This window comes from Coccinella septempunctata, chromosome 1 (assembly GCF_907165205.1).
Source record: "Coccinella septempunctata chromosome 1, icCocSept1.1, whole genome shotgun sequence".
Taxonomy (NCBI): Eukaryota; Metazoa; Arthropoda; class Insecta; order Coleoptera; family Coccinellidae; genus Coccinella; species Coccinella septempunctata.
The window spans coordinates 16,923,096-16,945,158 of record NC_058189.1 but is presented as its reverse complement, the minus strand read 5'-3'; the positions used below and the strand labels follow the sequence as shown (position 1 = coordinate 16,945,158).

The window sequence follows — 22,063 nt, the reverse complement described above, 5'->3', positions numbered from 1 at the left end:
AATGTTCACAATTTCTGGAAGAGTAACTAAATATGTATGAAGCTTTTGAGAGTTGGCGTTGAATTCCTGCATGGAAAACATGTCACTAGTGTAGGTACTGATATTTTCATGATGCAAAGTGTTTATTTCATAAAATAGTCTAAGTTAGTAAATATTGAGAAAAATATAACAATCCTAAGTTTCATTTTCATTCCCACGTAAAAAACGAACGTTCAATATACTAAAAGACACTATATGGTTGAGTCAATCATCACGAGATAAGTTTTTTCCACTGCTTTGCGATAATTGTATAGGTGATTTTTAGGGAAATGCTTTATTTTGACCAGTTCTACCTTCTGTTAAAAAAGCCTCACCTTTAAATACACCCTGTATAGACTCTCTGTGAATATTATGACATTTCAACTCTGCAGAAATCTGTGAAAAATGTGAATTGTTAAAAATATTGAACTCATATGTACGAGTAATTCATAAAATTGATCATTGAAGCCCTTCTTCAAAATCTTCAACGACCATAAACACAATAAAAAAAACAACAGCACTAAGTCCATTGAATAGTCGGTCATTTATGCTGCAGATGGATACCAGAGAAACTACTTCTCGTTTCAAGTTGTTTCGAATTTCTATATCCAATTCTCATTTGCATATCAAGAATTCATTTGATGAATGACATCTTAGCATTCTAGGAAACATTTATTCTGCCATGAAGCCGTGATATTATCGTTCAGTTTTCCTGGAAGTAACTGTAATAGTATACATCTTATGTGTACAGAGAGTCGTGATGGTTATTATGAATGATAAATTATTTAATCAAATTGGGAACTTCAATTAGCGGGATTCTTGAAATGTCAAGTTCCACTTGCTTCTTAAATTTCAACAATAATAAAACAATTCGAAAAATTTAGAGAATTGCAAATAAATTCACTTTCAACATTCGGTTATTTCCACACACCTCTCAATTTCGTATTGAGAAGCAATATCTCCAATAACAAAATTCGACAAAGTCAAAAAGTAAGACAATCAATGTATTACATGAATGCATTTGGAGGTCATCTGCTGAAAGTATTTTAAAAATCCTGAAACTGTTGATAACCTCATTTGTATATGTGATTAAAAAGGACCTAAATGGAATCCATGAGGGTCCCATGAAGACACTGAAAAATATCGTGATATGAATACTTCCACCGATATACTGAAATCTACAGGGTCATTATAAACGATTATAATATTTTGCCAATTTTACTAATTTTTACCATTTTGGAAACAGATGGTTCACGAAATCTCAATAAAAATAGAGAATCAAATAAATATAATTACTGCAATTTGGAAATTCCATGATATTTTTCAGTATAGAACGGCAAAGAATAATCCAGAGCCCACTGCGATTTTACAGTATCATTTATAAGGACCTGTATTATTCAAGTATGATGGACCGGTCAAAAACACACCCTTTTCAAGGAATGTGGAGTTGGAAAGTGTTTTCTTGATTTTCATCCCATACATCCCACTTTACCCTACCGTTTGTTCGAACAGCCAAAAGTTTTTGTTTTTGAGGCAGCATCACCTGAAGTAATGATAATGATATCCTATAACGAAGATACATACCTATAATCCATACTTATTACGTAATACGCGTGTAGATAATTACAATGTTAATAATTCTGGAGTATTGATTAGACACAAAAAGTAATTGCTTGAGCACCAATTGCCATAAATTTTGTTTCTACAAAGTTTTAAGGAATATTCCGGAATCGATTTATGCTGGAAATTGACTGAATACACCCAATTCTCATTTCTCTTCGTGACAAGTGACAATCATATTTCATAACATATTTCATCATTCTCTGCCACTGTAAACTCATGATCAACAAGGCTTCTCAAATTACACTTCAATTAATGCAATTTAATTTCATTGGTTTTTAATGATTATCTCATCACACAGGATATATTATTTTCTTCCTTGAGAAATTTTTCGATTTTCACTAGGTGCAAATTATGCTTCAACGCCTAGCTCGAAGCTCTCGTTAGATCTAGTGAGAAAGTAAAAGGTGTTTGATTACGACTGTTTTCATAAGCCTTTAGGTATTGGTATATATCCATCGTTTCAGTTATTGAAGATAGATAAAACCATCCCTTGTCGCTGATTGAGTTCTATTCTTATCTGAATAGATTACCCAAGTAAAAAAAGTATTATCTGTAATTATTGTATCGACGTTTATACAACAATCCAAAAGAGCAATAGCATACGTATAGGTATAAGTATGAAATTGGTATCTAATAACCTCAGTAGCACGGTTGCTACAACGAAAATGGGATTTATCTCACTGAATATACTGTTGTACCAATTTAATAACAATTTCTGTAAATATTCATTTCAGTTATGTTATATGTTTTGCAGTATGTTTATAGGACTGTTGTTTTGAAGTCTAATACAAAACCATTCTAATATATATTTTGAACGAAAAACTCCATGAGTGTGTCTGATGAATCATTAATTGGTAAAAGGGGACACACTTGTCTTTTATAATTATATACTTTGACTATCGATTTCGGCACTAGGCCATAATCAGGTCAGCTGAAATATAAATAAGACATAGATAATAAAGTTAACAAGACGTCAAATAACGTAAAATTTTTACAAGTGTTTTGTTCACATTAATATTCTCTGATAAACACGAAGCAATATATCACAAACTCACCGTCAATGAAACATGTACAATTAAAAGACATCAGATGTATTATAAATTATAGTCTTCCTTTGAATATTCGTTTTTTACTTTTTTTGATGTTCTAGGTTAAGTCGGTATAATCTCTAATTCCCTATGAAAAACACCTCGACAGTTTTCAATTCTTCTTCTTGGTTTTATGTATACATGTACACATGAACGCGTATATGGAGGCAGGTGGAAAAGACTATATAGCAGGGGGGTGAATCATCTTGAATAGATTGACCGTCGGGAAATCTTTAATATCATTGAGGAGATGTTCGTCGTTCTTGCATTTTAGAATTTCCAGTTGTTCTAGGAGTGTTAACTTATGGAAATCACTATGCTGATGAAGTGAAGTTAATTAATCGAGAGAAGTAGAGTGTTTGCTCTCAAATAGATGGTGACCCATGGCCGAAGCAGGTCTATTCTTGATATGTTCGTTGAATCTGATCTTTGAAGCTCTAGTTGTCATACCGACATAGAAAGCAGGGCAGATACCGCAGGTTATTTTATATATTCCGCTTTTTTGGGTTTTGCCTTTTTTGGGCTTATTATTGATTAGTACTCTTTCTAGTGTCCCATGTGAAGTATTAACGAGATTTAAGTTGAAGCCCTTTAGTAATGATTGCAGTTTGCTGTTGAGGTTGGAAAAGTAGGGGACGGCTATGTATGTCGTCTTGACAGAAGTTTGTGGATATATCTCCTTAAGAAGTTTTTTCTTCATTACAGTGGCTAAGATATCATAGACAAATTGTTTTGTATAGTGATTTTCTGTTGCTACTTTGCAAATATTATCTAGTTCTCTTTGATAGTTCACTTATTTAGATAGTGGGATGTTGACTAGGCTTTCTGTAGATGTCAAACTCGAACGTATTATCAGGTTTTAGGGTTATGTTCAGATCTAAGAAGTTGATGGTATTTTCTTCTGAAATATCTAGAGTGAATTTAATTTTGTAGAGTGAATTGATGAACTCTTGGATTGTTCCACACCACACATTATAAAAAACAAGTGTGTCTTCCTTTTACCATCCTAATATATGTTGATACAAATAATTAATAACGTTTTTTTCTCATTTGATTGCTGAATATATATGTCTAGGCCTTATATTCTGATCTGAGAACACTCATAGATAGGAACAGGAACCTTTAATCTTCAAAGACCAGACAAATCACCTTAACTTTATCTGTTTTGCCTTACAATATTCAACCTAGTTTATAGTTTTCTCCATTCTTAGTTATATAGTTATAGTTATAGTGAGAAGGGGTTACAGTTCACTGCGACCTTAAGGTCTATTGTGCCCCCTAACAGAGCTGTTTTCATCGCGCCCTTTACAGCTCGCCTTCCAGATCCAGAGATCTGATGAAATCCAATACCTCATCAGATCTCTGGATCTGGAAGGCGAGCTATAAAGGGCTTAGTTAAACGATAGATAGAGATTCGAAGGTTCAATGAACACGGTTTTCACAAGCGAAGCATTGCAATATTTATAGGCTCATGCAGGGTGTTTTAGAGGTGAGTTTTTTCAAGGAAAGGTAGTACTCCCCAAAATAAAGACTTACAACAAAAATGACCTATACATAACTCTTAAGACGACAGAGTTGAAGATTCATCCATTAAATAGATCCCTATACCATCCTAGACCCTCTATGATCTGCATCATTAGAAAGCCATGACAAGGAATCCTGCGAACAAAATTTCTTGGAGTTGTTGATTGAACAGTATAGGATTGTGCACAATATGCTTCGGGAGAATTTGGCAGCAGCAAGCACCATTTTCTTCAGCTGAGCAGAGGATCGACAACGATATTCTCTTCAAGATTAGATACTATTTTAAAATATTTCAACCACAGAGTCCTAAGCTGATGGAATCAGAGACTGCCAATTAATGTTTTAGTACGAGTACAAGAGTCTGATCTGGAGTGAAATATTTCCTAACCTTGAAGAGCTAGCCCATTTCATTGTGCAGCAGACTTCACATTGTTGGCCACAGTTGCTTCATGAAGTTATGAATCACGAATTGGCTTTTTCCAGAAAGACTAGTAGTTCGGGGCGTCTAAGATTGAATCCTTCCAGATTACTTTGGCTCTGTTCACCCCTATTTTCACACTGAGTTTAATACTCAATTGTTGTTATAACGATCGTTCAAAAAATATTAATTTCAAGAAATTTTGAAGCCCCTTTGTTTGAACGTCTTGCTTAGTTCTTACCCCCAAATTATTTGAAGATCTAAAGAATATAAATGTGCCATTAACCATTAGTGTTAGTATCGATATGAACGAACTTTTCCAATTAAAATACTAGCAGTTTCTCGCCAAATTCGAAAAATTTACTCGAAGGTTGGTAAGATAACCACCAAATGATGATAAAAAAATATTTTACTAGGAGCTTGCATCCTCAGAATCTTCATCAGATCTCTCTTCTCTCCCAACACAAGAAATGAAGATCATCCATTATTTTTCCTGAAATCGATAGAAATAAAATTAATTTAATGAAGAACCTAAATTTTTTAGATATTGAATAAAAATAATAATTTTTGACAAAAACATCATCAAAAATAACAACGAAGAAACCATAAATTAGACGATTTAGATTGGTAACGGAAAACTATATAATAACCCAGAGTTTTCAGTTATTTCAATACAAGAAAGATAGTTTTGATTTTGATTCTATATACTGGTCACTAGACCTAAAATTCATCATAACACCATAATACTGAATATTTCAAGCTGGCTGAGGTTGAAGATGAGAAAATGAGATATATTTCAATGAGAAGAACCTAACCCTCAGATTTAAATTTAGAAGTCAAAGATTCGTCCTGTATAAACTAAAGAAAGTGATGTACAAAAAATAATCTCAAGGCGGAAAAAAATAGTCAAAAATCCAGATACACATAACACCCATCGATACAAAAGTCAAGAAAAGTTTCGATCCCAATAGAACTTCCCATTCACCCTCATTGGGAGTATGAATAGAAAGACTGTATCATGCATGCACAGTACGATTTCTGCATGAGTCTGTTCGATTCCAAAGAGTAGCCGTAGAACACCGAATCATTTTTACAGGCAAATCCTCATTGCAAGTCGATTAATCATACGTATTTTTGCACAGGTATGGTGAACGACAGCGAAGGCCCAGTACCGTTGAATTGAGCGGCATTCAATTACTCTCCGCAACCGCTAACCAACTGAAGAAACCATACCAACAACTGCTTATACCGATAACTATCTTTATCGGTATGGAGCAAGCGTTCATTGGTGCAGATTTCACACAGGCCTACGTCTCTTGTGCCTTGGGTATTCCTTCGGTAGGTTATGTCATGATCTGTTTCGGTGTAGTCAATGCATTATGCAGTTTGCTCTTCGGATCCGTCATGAAATACGTTGGTAGGGCACCCATCATTGGACTTGGTTTTCTTGTACATAGTGGACTGGTGGTTTGGTTCCTCATTTGGAAGCCGAATATCAACAATTCGAAACTTTTTTACATGGCCTCAGGCTTATGGGGAGTTGGGGATGCCGTGTGGCAAACACAAGTTAACGGTGAGTATACGAATCTCAATTGCTTACCTTCAAGATAAGAAGTGAATCATTGCCTACCTTCATTATCATCTAAAGATGAGAACTCATGTGGCAAAATTGTTAGAAATATTCCAGAAGAATCGCCAGAGAAAAAGGATAACGAGGTTACTTCTCTTTGACATCGATTTATCCGTTATTTTCAACCATTTGAAACTAAATAGAAATGTTTTTAAAGGAATAAAGATTAGTATAGAGTTCGAAAAGCAATAAGATGACAAGTTCCCATACCTTTTTTTCCTAGCTGCCCACTCTACGGAGATACGGCCTCCTAAATTACGCCACTGGATATCCATTTTACTGAAATAAATTTTAAATTACTCAATATAATTTAATGAAAATTTGATATTATAAACAGTAGTAATGACCTCTTAGAATACTGCCCTTAAATTTAAATTAGCTTGTTTAGTATACCAGGTGCAGAAAAGGTTGTACATTTTAATGCGTACATTTTTAACACCCTGTTAAAATAAACAAATTTGGAAAACTTCTTCATTGTCGATCAAATGAACCGTTTAGGAAAAACAAAATAATAAAAGAAGTAATTTTTTATTTCTATTTAAAAAAAACATGAATTCTAATTTTTTTGTATGCAACAAAGTGTAATTCGAAAGTTATTCGAGGAACCAAAAAGTTTCAGTTTATGTTATTGAATCCGTATTTATATTCAACCGTTGCGAGCTTTCTAAATAATATCTTAAAAATTATTTTGGTAAAGGTGCCTTTCTCGGTCAAAACTACATTGTTAAGAATCTTTGTAAATTTATGGGATTCAATAACATAACTAAAACAGGGATGGTGCGTTACAGGCGTACCCATTACACCCCAAAGTGTCCAAAGAATGGACACTGGCTGTATTCCTGGATATAGAGGGTGCATTCAACAACACTGCGTTTGGCGCGATGCAAGCTGCGTTGTCCAAACATCGCGTGGAACCGACACTTTGTCGTTGGGCGAGGTCTCTGCTGAGGGATCGCAGCATAACTGCTCGGCTAGGCGGCTCGACAATCTGGGGCTCACCGAAAAAAGGATGTCCGCACGGAGGTGTTTTATCACCTCTACTGTGGAATCTTGTCCTGAATGGGCTCCTGGTCGAGCTGATGAGGGCTGGGCTCGTTGTTGTGGCCTATGCGGATGACCTTGTCCTACTGATCAGAGGTAAGGTAATCATTGTCATCTTCGATCTGATGCAGAATGCTCTGCGTATGATTGAACGATGGTGCTTAGAGAACGAACTCTCGGTTAACCCTGGTAAAACAGACATGGTTCTTTTTACTAGGAGGAGGGTGTCCCACAACATCAAGCTTCCTAGCTTGTTTGGGATTAGGCTCACCCTATCCGAGCAAGTTCGATATCTCGGTGTGACACTGGACCACAAGTTATTGTGGAACAAACACATTGAGACTCAATCGAGCAAGACTAATGTAATTTTTTGGTCTACTCGGAGAGTGCTTGGTATAGAATGGGGCTTCAAACCACACATTATGCACTGGTTGTACATTGTAGTGGTGAGGCCTATCCTTACCTACGCATCTCTGGTTTGGTGGACTTCCATGGGGAAGAACTCCAGCCGCACCATTATGACTAGATGTCAGAGGAACGCATGTCTAACCATCACAGGCGCTCTGAGATCCGCCTCTACGGCAGCTATGGAGTGTCTGCTGGGCTTACCACCTTTGGACCTTGTAGTTACACAGGTGGCTATGAAGACAGCTCTTAGAGTTTGGGAACAGGGACAATGGCGCCATAGAGGACTATTCAGGGGGCATTCGAGGGCTCTTAAGATGGTGAGGGATGCCAACGCATCCGTTCTCCATAGAGGGGACCGCGCGTACACCAGCCTTTGCCGAGACCCACAGGGTAATTGTCCCTGACGGAGACCTTTGGTCTACACCAAACAGGCTTCTTGAGCCTGAAGGTCCCACTTGGTTCACCGAAGGCTCAGTGATGCCCACAGGGACTGGAGTGGGAATAGTGGGACCTCGTTTCAATATTTCTATCCCCGTAGGGAAGGATTGTTCCATAGTGCAGGCTGAACTGTATGCTGTTTTAGCCTGCACACTGGAGAATATCCGCAGAGGTTACTCCGGAAAACATCTATATTTGTTGTGACAGTCAGGGAACCCTGAAATCCCTTTCTGAGGAAAGGGTTAACTCACACCTAGTAGAGGAATGCAGAGAGGCTCTGCGGGAGCTAGGCTCTGATAACATTGTGAAAGTTATCTGGTGCCCGGCTCACGCAGGACTTCTGGGGAACGAGAAGGCAGACATACTTGCAAAGCGGGGAGCCCGCTCAGCTTTTGTTGGTCCGGGACCGGCGCTGCCTATCTGTCGTACATCTGTCAAGAACTTCTTCAATAGATGGCTGAACAGGAAACTTTCCTCTGGATGGAGCATGAGAGGTGGTCTTAGGCAGTCGAGGCTTCTCATTGAGAGACCATCCTCTGTGCCTGAAGTCAAAAAAACTCTTAGCTCTTGAGAGGAAACAACTGAGTCTAGTGACTGGAGCAATGACTGGCCATTTGTTTAATGAACACTTAAATATAATGGGACTGACTAGCTGTTCCCTGTGCCGCTGGTGCAGGAGCACGGATAAAAAGGTTGAACACATTCTGTTCTTCTGTATCAACCTTGAAGACTTAAGGATGACACACCTAGGAAACACAACACCCACAACTCCTATGGTGAGAGGGACACCTCTCTGTCGACTTGTGGCCTTTTTGTCAGCATGTCATAGAGTTTAAGTCTCTCCAACTACAAGCGGACAGACAATGGGTCACGAGGCCTCAGTTCAGCCTAGTGGGGCACCGCACGTTGAAGAAGAAGAAAAAAACTTTTTAGTGCCTTGAATAACTCTCGTATCACACTTTGTTGCAGACAAAAAAAATTAATCATTAACATTAACCATGAATACAATTCATGGTATTTTTTAATAGAAATAAAAAATTAATTTTTTCATTATTTTGTTTTCCGAAATCGGTTCATTTTATCGACAATGAACAAGAGTACCTTTTCTTTAGCTTAATGTTCAAGGTATCCAAATTTGTTTTTTTAACTGCTCATCATACAGGGTGTTAAGAATGTAAGCACTAAAATGTACAACCTAGTTCGCCCCTGGTAAACTAAACAAGGTAATTTAAATTTAAGAGCAGTATTTTATGAGGTCTTTACTGTACTGTTTACTATATCGAATTTTTATTAAATATAATCAAGTAGGTAGTTTAAGATTTATTAAAGTAAAATGGATTTCCAGGGCGAAATTTAGGAAGCTATTTCTCCGTAGGGAGGGCCGCTGTGAAGAAAATGATGGAACTTTTCATCTTGTTTTTTATGGGTCATCTGAATACGACAGATTTCCCACATTTTTCCGGACACTCTGTTTATCGGTCTGCGAAATCTTTCAGAAAATGAAACACATTCTTTTATCTGAGCACCATATGGCGTTTAGGCGATAAAAAAAAATTTCGGAAATTCTTTTCATTCTCTAATAATGATAGGATCTTCACATAATTTTGCACAATTCTGCGTATCGCTACTACTAATTACATATATAACAATAATTCAAGATATCGGTAAAACTACAAATCCAATAGAAATGAACATCAGTACAATAATTCATCATCGTTCGGAATCATTTTCAATGCTGTTGACAAAAATAATAATAAGAAATAATTCAGGTGCATACCACCCGCTGATTAGAATATCAACAAGTGTTACGATCTGAATCGAACTAGCGAATTTGTCATCGTGTGGACAACGAAGTGGAGAACGTTCCACCGAAATCGAGTATATGCTGACCAAGTTTTAATCTTATTTGACCTCGTCAGAGCAGAACAACTCCTTCTTCGACGGAAAACGCTTGGAATTGACGGACCCTAATTATATACCAGCAGCAGCTTCTGAGTATTATCGAAGTACTCGAAGGCCATCTGGTATGAAACAAGATTCTCGGTTCAATCCTCCCCAGTTCTGAAACCAGACGAAGACAATGGTTATATGTTTCATCTGGGGGTATGCATCTTAATTCTTATTATTGATTAATTGCCTCCAGTTAAGACGTTATTATTCTTTCATCAAAAACATAATATGTAATTCAATTTTGTTCCAGTCAGCTAATTGATTAAAAAAAATTATAGTTTGATGTCAGAAATAGGTAAAGATTTTTAATTGATGAACGCCTTGTTCCGATCTAGAGTCTGCAAATATTCGTCTTCTAAAGTTGTATGCGAAAAGTTACTAAGATGTGAAACAACTGCCTCTAGTTCTTATGTCCTACTGCAGCATTTTTTTTCAGAAGTTAGATGTTGACTCATTGAAAACAATTTTTTTAAATATACCTACTATGCTAACAAGCCATCTTAATGAAGTCAACCGATCCAATTTACTTTTTCAATTGATGAATAAGCCTCAGTTTTCAATACCAAGCACTATGCATCAATTTCAAACCAATAAAATGCCACAATAAAGAAGAAATAAAAACAGAATTTCCTTTGGCGTAAATTCCTATATCACATCAAGTTATTGATCAATCAACCTATTTCCAGTATATGTTTTCTGAAACGGGCCGAATCGTTCGCTTCTAATTGTTGATGTGAGCCTTGATTTTCAAATCCTTTCAGTTATTGGAATTCATTTGTTTTGATATCGATGAAACTTTATCCTTGTGCTCAATTCATTGTTGAAGATGTCATTGTGTAAATCAAATTCCCTCACTTAAGTTCTCAATTATACATATGCACGACCGGTATAATGATGCTTCACAGATGAGCATGTTGATTGTCTTCTGAATTATCCAGTTACAGTATTACACAATGTATTCACAAATGTAGAAACTGATGACAACAACCGATTTTCCAATCCGAATTGAAAATCATTGAAAAGTATTCAACGGAAAACTTCCTTTATCTCTCCGTATTAAACGTCATTGCGGATAAGTATTTTCCAATATCTTCTGCGGCTCAAAAATGGTAAGTGGAAATACGGTGGCATCAAAAAAATTATATAAGAACCAAGATCCGGACGAACAGATGACTAATATAAAAATGCGAGTGTAAATCAATTCTCATTCTTGAGAACCCAATTTGCATGAATAGACCTTAAAGAATGTAATTTCACAAAATTCAAAGAAACTGTTATGTTTTATTCCGCAATTTTCAACCTTCAAAACATATCGATCCAAGCAAAAAATGGTAGCAAATTTTCTGTAGTTACTTCCAGCAGTTTTCAAGAGGAATTTTAGACGATGGATGAATTTTTAATTCGTTTCTGATATACCATTTTACGAAATATAAATTATAAAGATTTCAGAATGGGTTGTAATATTCTTTCACATGCTCAAGTCTTTTTTATGTTAGTAGTGCCCGAAGCCAGGCGAAGTCCAGAGCAAAAACTGATCTCCATTCTACTTCTCATTCGATAGTCCTTATACGCACATGCGTCAGGGGTGCATTTTTGAAAATAATTCAAATAAAAGAAAAACAGTACGACTGAAAAAAGAGGGTGTTCGGATTTATCGTCATATATAAGCTCATATATTTCAGCGGGTGATTCTAGAAGTGGAAATATGAGAAGAAAATATCAACTTAGGTCCTAAAATGCATCTCACGGATGCTAGAACCTCATGACCTCCAAGAACCAATCAATTCGCGATAGCTTTATCAAAATTCGGTACATAGATGTTGTAACGTGCGTTTCTCGGAGAAGCCTTAATCTCGAGCGCCAGCTATTCTTTTCAATAGGAAGAATAGCAAACCTACCAGAGTAGCTGCTAGCCGGAGACAGAGCTCGGTGTTGTCTAGGGTAGTAGCGACAACGAAGAAGTCAAAATCGAATTATGTAAAAGTTTATTCACACCTTCGGAAACTAGTTATATGTACAAGGGAGATATGTGTGATATAAAATATGAGTGATTCTATAAGTGAAAATACATTCGGGAAATCTTATCCGGTCACGAGCACTTTATGAAATTTATACCGGGTGTAGTGAAAAATTAACGGTTCAATAAAAATGCGCCAACCAGAACTGACGAATGCTAAGGACTTGCTATACGGTATCGGTATGTAGTTGTATTTCTCCGGAAATGAAACACAATAAGGGCGGATCTGTTCGAGACTCTTATTCGCTGCCCCAAGGGTTATAGCACGCCATGACTGACAGCGAAGAAAATGTCTATTTTTAACGCAACTACGGGATTTCACTGACTACGTGCGGTATCTCTTATTCTCTGCCCCAAGGGTTATAGCACGCCATGACTGACAGAAAAGAAGAGATTTCGGATTTAACACTTATGACGCGGAACGCGGACAGGGGGGTTGACGGAACTTTCCCTTCAGTACCCCAAGGGCTAGGGCGGATCTGTTCGAGACTTTTATTCGCTGCCCCAAGGGTTATAGCACGCCATGACTGACAGCGAAGAAAATGTCTATTTCGCGCAACAGGGTAAAGAACGATAAAATACAACAGAAAACGATACAGTACAGCAGTGTCAAAGTTAAAGAAGTAACGGCGTAGGTCTAACAAAGAAACTGAACGGTACAGACGGGGACCTACCTCCTTTGTTTCAAACACTCGAAACTCAAAGGATTTAAAAGAAAAACTAAAAAATTAACTCTAAGCACTGATGCCAACACAAAATGATTATTCTTCAACGGCGAAAGAATACCGAAAATTAACTGAATCTAAAAAAAAGTCACCACGTTAGAAAGCGAAAAATCTAAAATACTCAAGCGAAAGGAAAGCACTGAAGTAAAATTCAAAAGTGAGCCGAAGAACTGAAGTAACAGTCGAAAAGTGACCGTCGCGGGGGGAAAATTTGCTTTTATAGGCATATCCCCTCTCACGGTAAAAATCTGAAAATTCCAGAATACGACAAGAATGAAAAACGTCGTCAGCTCCGGTTTATCGCATATCAACAGATGAAAAACGTCGAAATCTTCAGCGGCATGTAAGAAAAACAACGTGAAATACAGATAAGCGGTTTTTTACATTTACTCTGCCTGTCGGAATATTCGAGAATTAAAATATTTTCAAAGACGGAAATTTAAAACGAAAGAAATGCACTAAGATGAACTCCAATTTTCCTCAGAAAACTGGAGTTCATCACAATGTTTCTAGATAAACTGAAATTTCAATCGAAGAAGAAGAATCTTCCAATATTTTCGAAGAAAAAAGTATTCTTCATTGAATGCATACAGAGCACCATTTTCGAGAAAAAAGTAATTTTGTGATGATATGCATTCTAATTGAGCCACAGACTACTCAACTTGAAAAACATTGGCGTCTGCCACTTTAACATTACGTCAATATTACTGCAAAATGCGATTTAACTTGTCTGAAATACTGAGTGGTTTCTGAAGTAAGACAAAAAATTCAATCCGGCATATCGAATACAGAGGTTCACATTTGGTACATGAATTAAAATAAGAGGCTTTATCTAGTAGTTTTTTGAATGAAACCAATATAAGAAACAGAATGATTTTTTCCATGATAAATTCATGTGATATTAGTCCACCCTGTAGAATAATCATAGAAGATCTGTGCTCATATACGAAATTCACCTTTTCAATTATTCTGTAATAAATTATTAGTTTCTTCTCACTCGAAAATTTAATAAATAGAATAAAAATTAACGAAACCGAGGCATGAATATTGTTATTTTCTTCACTAATTTCGAAGTAAAACATTATAAAATAATCTCCTGAACCGAAAAACAAACTGAAGAATAAATTCGTATAAAGACCAGAATGATTTTTTTTATGTTGAGTTCTTGTAAGAATAACTGAATTAGTATAACAATTATCAATAATTCGTTTGCAGATTCGAAATCTACTGAAAAAACCGTATGGGAACTTAATAAAAAAGACTAAACGAAATTTTTTGTAAATCAAATTTACATATTGTTAAATTTAAATTCATTGAAATAAAACACAACGAACAACAATTTTTTGTAAAAACAATAATCGCTTTGGAATCAATATATTTTTGAAATCGCGCCCCTAGGAAATAAATAATTCCCTAACTTTCGAATAATTAATTTGGGGGTAATTTCTCCCGCTTCTCACACTATTATATGCATCTGTAATTTTTTCAATAATAGAAAATAATGATATTCAACAGAATCGCTGAAATGATGCCAGAAACTATTTTAACGAGTTCCCATAGGATATTTTATGTAGATTTCCAATCTGAGCTCAGTTTGTTCATAGTTAAACAGGTTGATTCATTCCTATAAACTCATAATGAAAAAAAAAGACTCTGATACTGGTTTCATCCACTAGTTGAAGGCATTTCAGTTAAATTCATGTTCCAAATTTGAACATAATCGGCCAATTTCTGTATTCATATGGAGGATTGAATTTTTTCTTCACAAATCACTAACGATGTTGTTTTGGACATTTGTAAAGGTATTTTGTAATCATTACTAAAACATTCTACCGTTCAGATATACATAGCTTTCCAATAAATCAATAGTCAGATGATAGGTAATTATCATTTCCGTGACATGTCCTTTCCATGGCAAATTTGATGTTCTGTAAATCCATAATATCACTTTCCATTTCAGGTTTGTATGGTACCCTGTTCAGGAGAAACAAAGAAGCAGCCTTCTCGAACTACAGATTATGGGAAAGTGTGGGCTTCGTCATCGCTTACGCATATTCGACACATCTTTGTGCAAAAATGAAACTTTACGCACTCTTTGGTGTACTCTGGATTGGTATGGTAATGTACACGATGGTGGAATTCCACCATATGCGCAAGATACGCAGACAGAAGGAGAAAGAGAAGAAGGCTGCAGCTATTGAGGCAGCTACCAAGCAAGTGGTTCAACATGAACCGGAAGAAACTGACGATGAAAAAGACGATATCGACGACGATATTATTGTTACGCACTTGTAAATAGGTAAGTGTCAGAGGGATAGGAATGACACAACAGTGAAACAATGTTTCAGAGGTCTATTTGATCATCCCCAAGACAAACTCCACCCTGTCAAACAAGTGTGGGGTTACTTACTCTCCTGAGCTAAAGCCCCGTTGTCACGAAGCGCATCTATTCGCACATCAGCCTCGCTTCCGTATATTGTGCTACCTCGTATAGTGTGCTCTTCGTGATGAAGCCACTCACCCTCGAGGAGACTCAGGGTGAGCCGCCGTTGGTCGATTTTTAGTCGTGCATCAAAGAAGATGCGGCGTATCGTTTGATCAAGCCACTGGATTAAAGCACGGCCTGCGCGTCGTGTGAAGACCGGAGCGAGGAAGAGTCTTTGTGCACGAGTCGGTGGCTAGGTTTGACTAGCGAGTAGCTGTGCTTTATCTGAATCTGGCTTAAAACCTAAACCTGCTTTTTCATTGGTTCCGGGCATTTGCCTTCAAACCGTTGGTCTCTTAGTCGGTTTCTTCTTGTACACCGTACTGGGGTTCATGTTTTTCTATTCCGTTTGGATATCAATTCATGTAATAACCTTTCTGCTTTCCTCATCATAAATTTGATGATGGTTTCCCAATTCAAATCTCGATAAATCTGTTTGTTCCTGACAAACCGAGGCGCATCTATTACACATCGTTGCAGCTTGTTTTCTGTTTTCTGAATTCTTTGGATATGGCTATTTGACGAGAATCCCCAAGCACCTGATCCATATGTCAGATGTGGTCTAGCAACGGCTTTGATTATCTTCAATATTGTCCCTTGCGCATGTGACTACCTATCAGTGGGTAGAGCCTATTCATCGCTGCCTTGCAAACAGCAATATCATTGTTCTTGGATTCTTTGGTATACCGTGAATGTATATGTTGTACAGTAGTGGCCCAAGTAATGAACCCTTGAGGCACTCCAGCTTCCGCATATCTGGTTGTGGAGCATTCTCCCTCCATTTTCACGTAAAATCTTCAACTTTAACGCCCTCTATCTTTTTTCCGCAGCAATATTTTATTGAGGTATATTTGGTCCTATCGCCATATTTTGGTCCAAACAATCTGCCCCAATAGTTATGAATTACCCTGTATAATATTAATCCTTCATGCCACACTATGACAAATACTCTGGCGACGTCTGGTAAAATAAGGCCTGTTGATTATTTATTCTGGAGTCCTTATGTTATGTATTCTGTGAGTCTTAGTAATTTCTGCTCCGTTGAAGGGTCTCTTCTGAATCCGAACTCTCTGTTGTTTTATGAGGTTCAGGTTTCTTCAGTTGGCCTCCTAGCTATAACTCTTTCGACTATCTTTCCTAGCGCCGACAATAACATATCTTACCGAAAGTTTCATTTTTCGGACGGTTATAGAAAAAAACTTTACGTTAAATTTGATGAAATGGATAAAATTTCAATATTTGACTTGAAGTGTTTATTGAATCGTAGAAAACATGGATATACTTTCCGAAGTTGTTGATTCAATTTCCTCAGGGTAATTTTAAATAATATTATTCAGAATTCATAAAATATGAGAAAATTTTTTTCAAGTAGATATATATTAGGCCAAAAAATTTCTGTTTTCGGCCTAAATGGAAGTTCAAATAAGAAAAATATGGACAGAAATTCTTTATTCGAACCATATGATTTTGAAAACCAGAGGAGTCTTTCTTCAGTCATTCTTACAAAATGGTTTTTCCATAACAACTGGCTATTTTCAATAGTTTTTCCAATTGTACATTCGTATAAATCATGAAAAATACACGTTGATGTTTCACTTTTCAATTTTCTTCGCTGAATAAGTCACAAAAGATTACCAACTTCTGATCGGGATGTCAATAATTCTTGAATTCAGTACGAATAGTTGGTGAAGTAAAAGGCGTTTAAGATATGAGTCAATATCTTGTAACTACCAGTGGCGTCGACAAATCAAATCGGGATTTCAGAATACCTTTCATTTTCGAATTTTTGGGTAATATGACGAGCGATTTTTTCAATAATTTAAATTATTGAAGTCAAGATTAATATGGAACAGACGAAGCAGAAAGTTCGCTTGAAAAATATTGTCCGAAAACTAAGTATGATATACCTACTTAATAATTATTTTTCCCTTTTCATATGCCTCTCCATTTTACTATCACAAGCCACCCCGTCAAATTATGTTGATAAATAGTATAAGATGAGGATCTCATGATACTTGAGTCGACAAATATAGAGCAAGCTAAAAGAGAAGTCTGAAAAACTGAAACAACAATATCAAAGACAGCGATATAGCTGAAGCGAAATATGTAATACCACTTAGTGCTATAACTGCTACCTACTGTACTTATAATACGGGGTCCTTATAAATGATTGTAACATCGCAGTTGGCATCGAAATATTCTTGTTTTGCATAATTTTAAAGGTTTCGGAAAGAGATAGTTCTAGAAATTCTGATGAGAATTCAGAATACAATGAGTAAAATGACTGTCAGTTCCCAAATTCCTCGATATTTGTTAATATGGCAAATAATATTTTCCGCTGTCCAAAATTTATTATCAACTCATTTCATTACTTTATTTCTTTTTTACAGGATCTCACAATAAAATCTGAGGAATATCAGCACGTACAAAACCTCCAATGGTGGTGAATTATCATGGACAGTATTGGCCGGGCTCTTTCGAAGCAAGAATGAAATTGTACATAAATATTTCTGCGTTTTCTTTCATTGTCATTATTGTAAGGAAGATATAATACGTATTTATGAATCCTATTTAATATTATCTCGAATGATAACCACAGATCTGTTAATCGAAAATTCCAGTAGATTTAATAATAGCGACGAATAAGAGCAAGAATTAGGTAATGCCAGAAAGCCAAAATATGTAGAAATGAATTACTTAGTTATACTTGAAGATGTTTGAGGATCGAAATCACCAAATTATAATAAAATTCTTAAATTTAGTTTTTGAGCTGTATTATGATTCCTTTCGTATCGCAACTTCTAGTTGTGTTCTGGAAAAACAATTTTTGCAAAATTGTATTTTTCAGAAACCTGCTATATATAGATATGGAGATTTGGCAGGATGTCTGGCTTCGACTGTGACTAATAATTTAGTTGCATTTTTATTATTAAAAATAATAATATAAATCCTTAAACTGTAGGTTTATAAGGTCATCATAAACAATCAAATGTGATATACTTTTTATTGAATAGATTAATATTCCCTGATCTTCTTAATTTTGCCCTAGTTTTTCATAAACTCGCTTGAATTGACTTTTTTACTTATCCTTTACAAGTATTCAGCTTCCACGAAACATATGAAAATGTCAATTGAATCTAGATTAATTGTTCTTATGTTCTTTCCAAAATGTGCCATCACTACAGAACCAAACATATAGTGAGGAGCAATTGTTTATGAATAAACTGTGCAAGTAATGATATAACCAAATTGCTGTTAATGAGTTGAAACATTCAAGTATATGAAATGTAAGCATATCAGCAGGATCTTTATTGAGAGAGTGAAGTGGCTCAATGATGAAATTTGTCATGTAGTATCGTTGAACGTTATGAATTCACTTTTGTTTTTATTAGTTAATTTATATTATTTTACTCATATGATAATTTCTATGAAACACTGTGTACAGTAAAAATTAATTGTAATTATTATATAAGTGAATTAGTAGTATAATAGATAGATTTGTAATGAATTTACCCAGTATTAGTTTGGTAATACTGTAGAAATAAAAGATTTCAACCAAAGAGTTTTCCTCGTTTCTTATTGCCCCCCCCCCCCGGAGTATATTCTTGAATTCTCGAAAGGTTATGCCATTTGTAATTTCAATTAGGTAACCTCTTCACAAATGAGGTCATTCAGACAACCACTGTGAAAGAAAATATGACAGTGGTACTTTTTCGCACGAAGATATAGTCATGCAATAGAGTTCCCAAAAGATACTTATTTTACTATTTATTACAAAAATTTCCGTAAAAACGTCCAGTAGACACAGGACGTCCATAAAAAGTCCATAATTGGTACATATGAGCATGGACCTGAAATGGACGTCCAGTTGTACATCCAGTAATTGACGTACTATCAAAGATTAAAGATTCCTCCTTGGTACTATAGATAATCAAAATAATAGACCTCCATTGTACCATTGTACATCCATTCATGGACGTAATATAGATAACCAAAAATGGACATCCATTGTACACTCATTCCTGCATGTACTAGGGATTTCAATATCTTTTCTTAAATATATGAGTAGACCAAATACTATCGAATGAAATATTAGATCAGCGAAAATGTTTCCGAAATAATTAGAATTTTATGAAAATACCTAAATTTGCAGATTTTCGAATTATTTTTTCAATCACAGGGCCAATTTGATAGCGTTTTCCGTCCATATACAGGGTGTTCTACAAGCTCTAGGACAAACTTTGACAGAATGTAGATGTGCCTCTTTTGACCATTTTTTTTTCCTATAAACATAGGTCCGATTCGTTTTCGTTTAGGAGTTTTAACTATTTCAAATTTTTTTTTTTCATGTTTTGATTAAGTAGGCCGACAGAAAATATCGTTTGATATGGTAATCGACGTTATTTTAATTATTCATTCGACACTTTTTTTACTGAGGATGGTATCAGCAATAACTATAATGAACATGTATGGGCACTGCAGAATCCATATGCCATTAGACAAAGACGATGTCAGCAACGTTTCAGTGTAAACGTTTGGGGTGGGATTTTCAACAATGATTTGATGCCAGTACATGTTATAAATGATCGTTTAAATGCAGATTTGTATAAAAATTTGTTTTGGAGCACAAACTTTTTGACTTCGTTGATAACTTAGAGCTCAACATTGTTGGAAATATGTGGTATCAGCACGATAGAAGGAGACACAAGTAGTCCGTTGGCTGAATGAACATTTCCCGAATGAATGGATAGGTCAAGGAGGACCAACAATGCAACAAACCAATTACGAAACGACCCAAATCAGCAGTGGTACCACGATCGATCGACAAGCTTTCGACAACTTATCGATGTCGGATTCGATAATAAGGTGTTGTCGGCAATCTAATTACACCCGACAGTTTTCGTTTTCGTTAACAAGATGTTCATACAGTGGAAAGCGATCATCTGTGGTACAAATTTCCACCTACTAGAGTAAAGATAAGGTAGGGAAAAAAGGGGAAAACGCGATTACTGTCGAGTCGTGAGCTTGTGGTACGTACTCTACGCCGAGTAACGGCATCTTTAGTTCGTCGATGTGAAGCTTGCATTCAAACCGAAGATGGACACTTTGAACAATTTTTGCACTTTTGCAGTCTCAAAATTTCCATTGATTATTATTCATTTGAACATAAAAATTTGATTTTTCAAATGCTTGTATCTTCTAAACAAAATCGAATCGGATATATGTTCATAGAAAAAAAAATGTTCAGAATAAGCACATCCACCATCTGTCAAAGTTTGTCATAGAGCTTGTAGAACGCCCTGTATATTGATCTTAGATTTTTGTATTATCACCCCTTATTGAAATTATTCTAAGTAATTGATCGAAAAATATTGTTAATGTTATTTACCAATTTTCAATCTCTAGAAAATGAGTCTATGAAACTATTATGATTTTTTCAAACCAGAGGGTATTTATTCTGAGTAAAAAAAATATGTAGAAAAAAAATTTTTAATTTTAATTTACATTCATTAAGGTTTCCGATGAACTACTTAAAATAATTTTTATTGAGGGTGATAATACAATAATCTAGGATTATTATGAGAGGAATCACTATCCACTATCCTTGATCACAAACTGGCCCTGTGATTGAAAAAAATAATAGTTTGAAAATAATAGGCAATTTCAGGTATTTTCATAAAATTGTAATTATTTTGGAAATGGTACATTTTTGCTGAACTAATGTTGGTTGGTGTCATTCAATAGTATTTGGTCTACTCTATCGTAATGTGACGTTTGATTCACTAGTTTTGGGACATCCTGTATAATATCATAATATGGTATATATTAAAATTAAATAATAAGTCATAAGCTTATACCTAATTTCTCACATTCAAATGTGAATTATACCTTACTTAGAATTCCTTTTTTTTAAATTACATGAAAAATTATATGTTCAACAAGAGATTGAATGAGTCTTGTGTTTAAAATAATCTGGATTTCAATTTTGCATCTCATCAGCTTTATATAAGGTATCCTAGCAGATTCAGTTTAATCATTTCACTGTACCAAATTGAATTTACCAATGACTGTACACAGTGGAAGCTTGAATTTTCTTCAGTGTTCAAAAGGGCCTCGAATGCTAACAAAGATGTATCCACAATCTAAAACACTACCCAGGGAGAATCGTCAATGATATTTAATACAATAGCTGTTAGTAATTTTTTTGCGCCAATTGTGATTTCAAGTGATTCTTAATCAAATTGCAATTCAGAGAAAAGTCTTACTGGTACCTACTGTGGACTGTGGAGTCAATTCTAGGGACAGTAGATAAATGTCTGAATACTAATATTTTAAATTCTTTCGAGAAGAATAGTCGAAATAGATCAATATTTCCAATGTCGGCAATGTCACACTATAGTAGGTAGTAAGTATAGTTATTAATGAATTTTGGTAAAATTTCAAGTTTATTGAATTGATTCCCTCCATCTATGTCCAAGTTTGTAGAATCATTGCTCAATTTCTGTTGCAAATTTCTTCTTAATCAACTAATTAACATAACAATATCAACAGTTAAATAAGTGTTTGTATTTGAAATTAGAATACTCCTAAAAATTCGAAGCAATAAACCGCAACTGAATATAAATAGCGCTTATAGGAATTCCCCTGCTCTGACCTTGCACAACTATACATACCATACAACATGGAAGAAGATAGCG

General features: G+C 35.5%; 1 protein-coding gene across 3 annotated transcripts in view; it reads left to right on the top strand.

Annotated features, from left to right (window-relative positions):
- The window catches only part of LOC123309380 (UNC93-like protein), a 225,384-nt gene extending 206,459 nt beyond the window's left edge, over positions 1 to 18,925 (top strand). For all 3 annotated transcript variants that reach the window (XM_044892480.1, XM_044892489.1, XM_044892473.1), the window contains 3 exons: positions 5,814 to 6,244; positions 14,841 to 15,179; positions 17,756 to 18,925. In XM_044892480.1, coding sequence (XP_044748415.1) covers positions 5,814 to 6,244; positions 14,841 to 15,175 — 766 coding nt within the window. In that variant the 3' untranslated portion in view covers positions 15,176 to 15,179; positions 17,756 to 18,925. The remainder of the gene's footprint in view (positions 1 to 5,813; positions 6,245 to 14,840; positions 15,180 to 17,755) is intronic.
- The last annotated feature ends 3,138 nt before the right edge of the window (positions 18,926 to 22,063 follow it).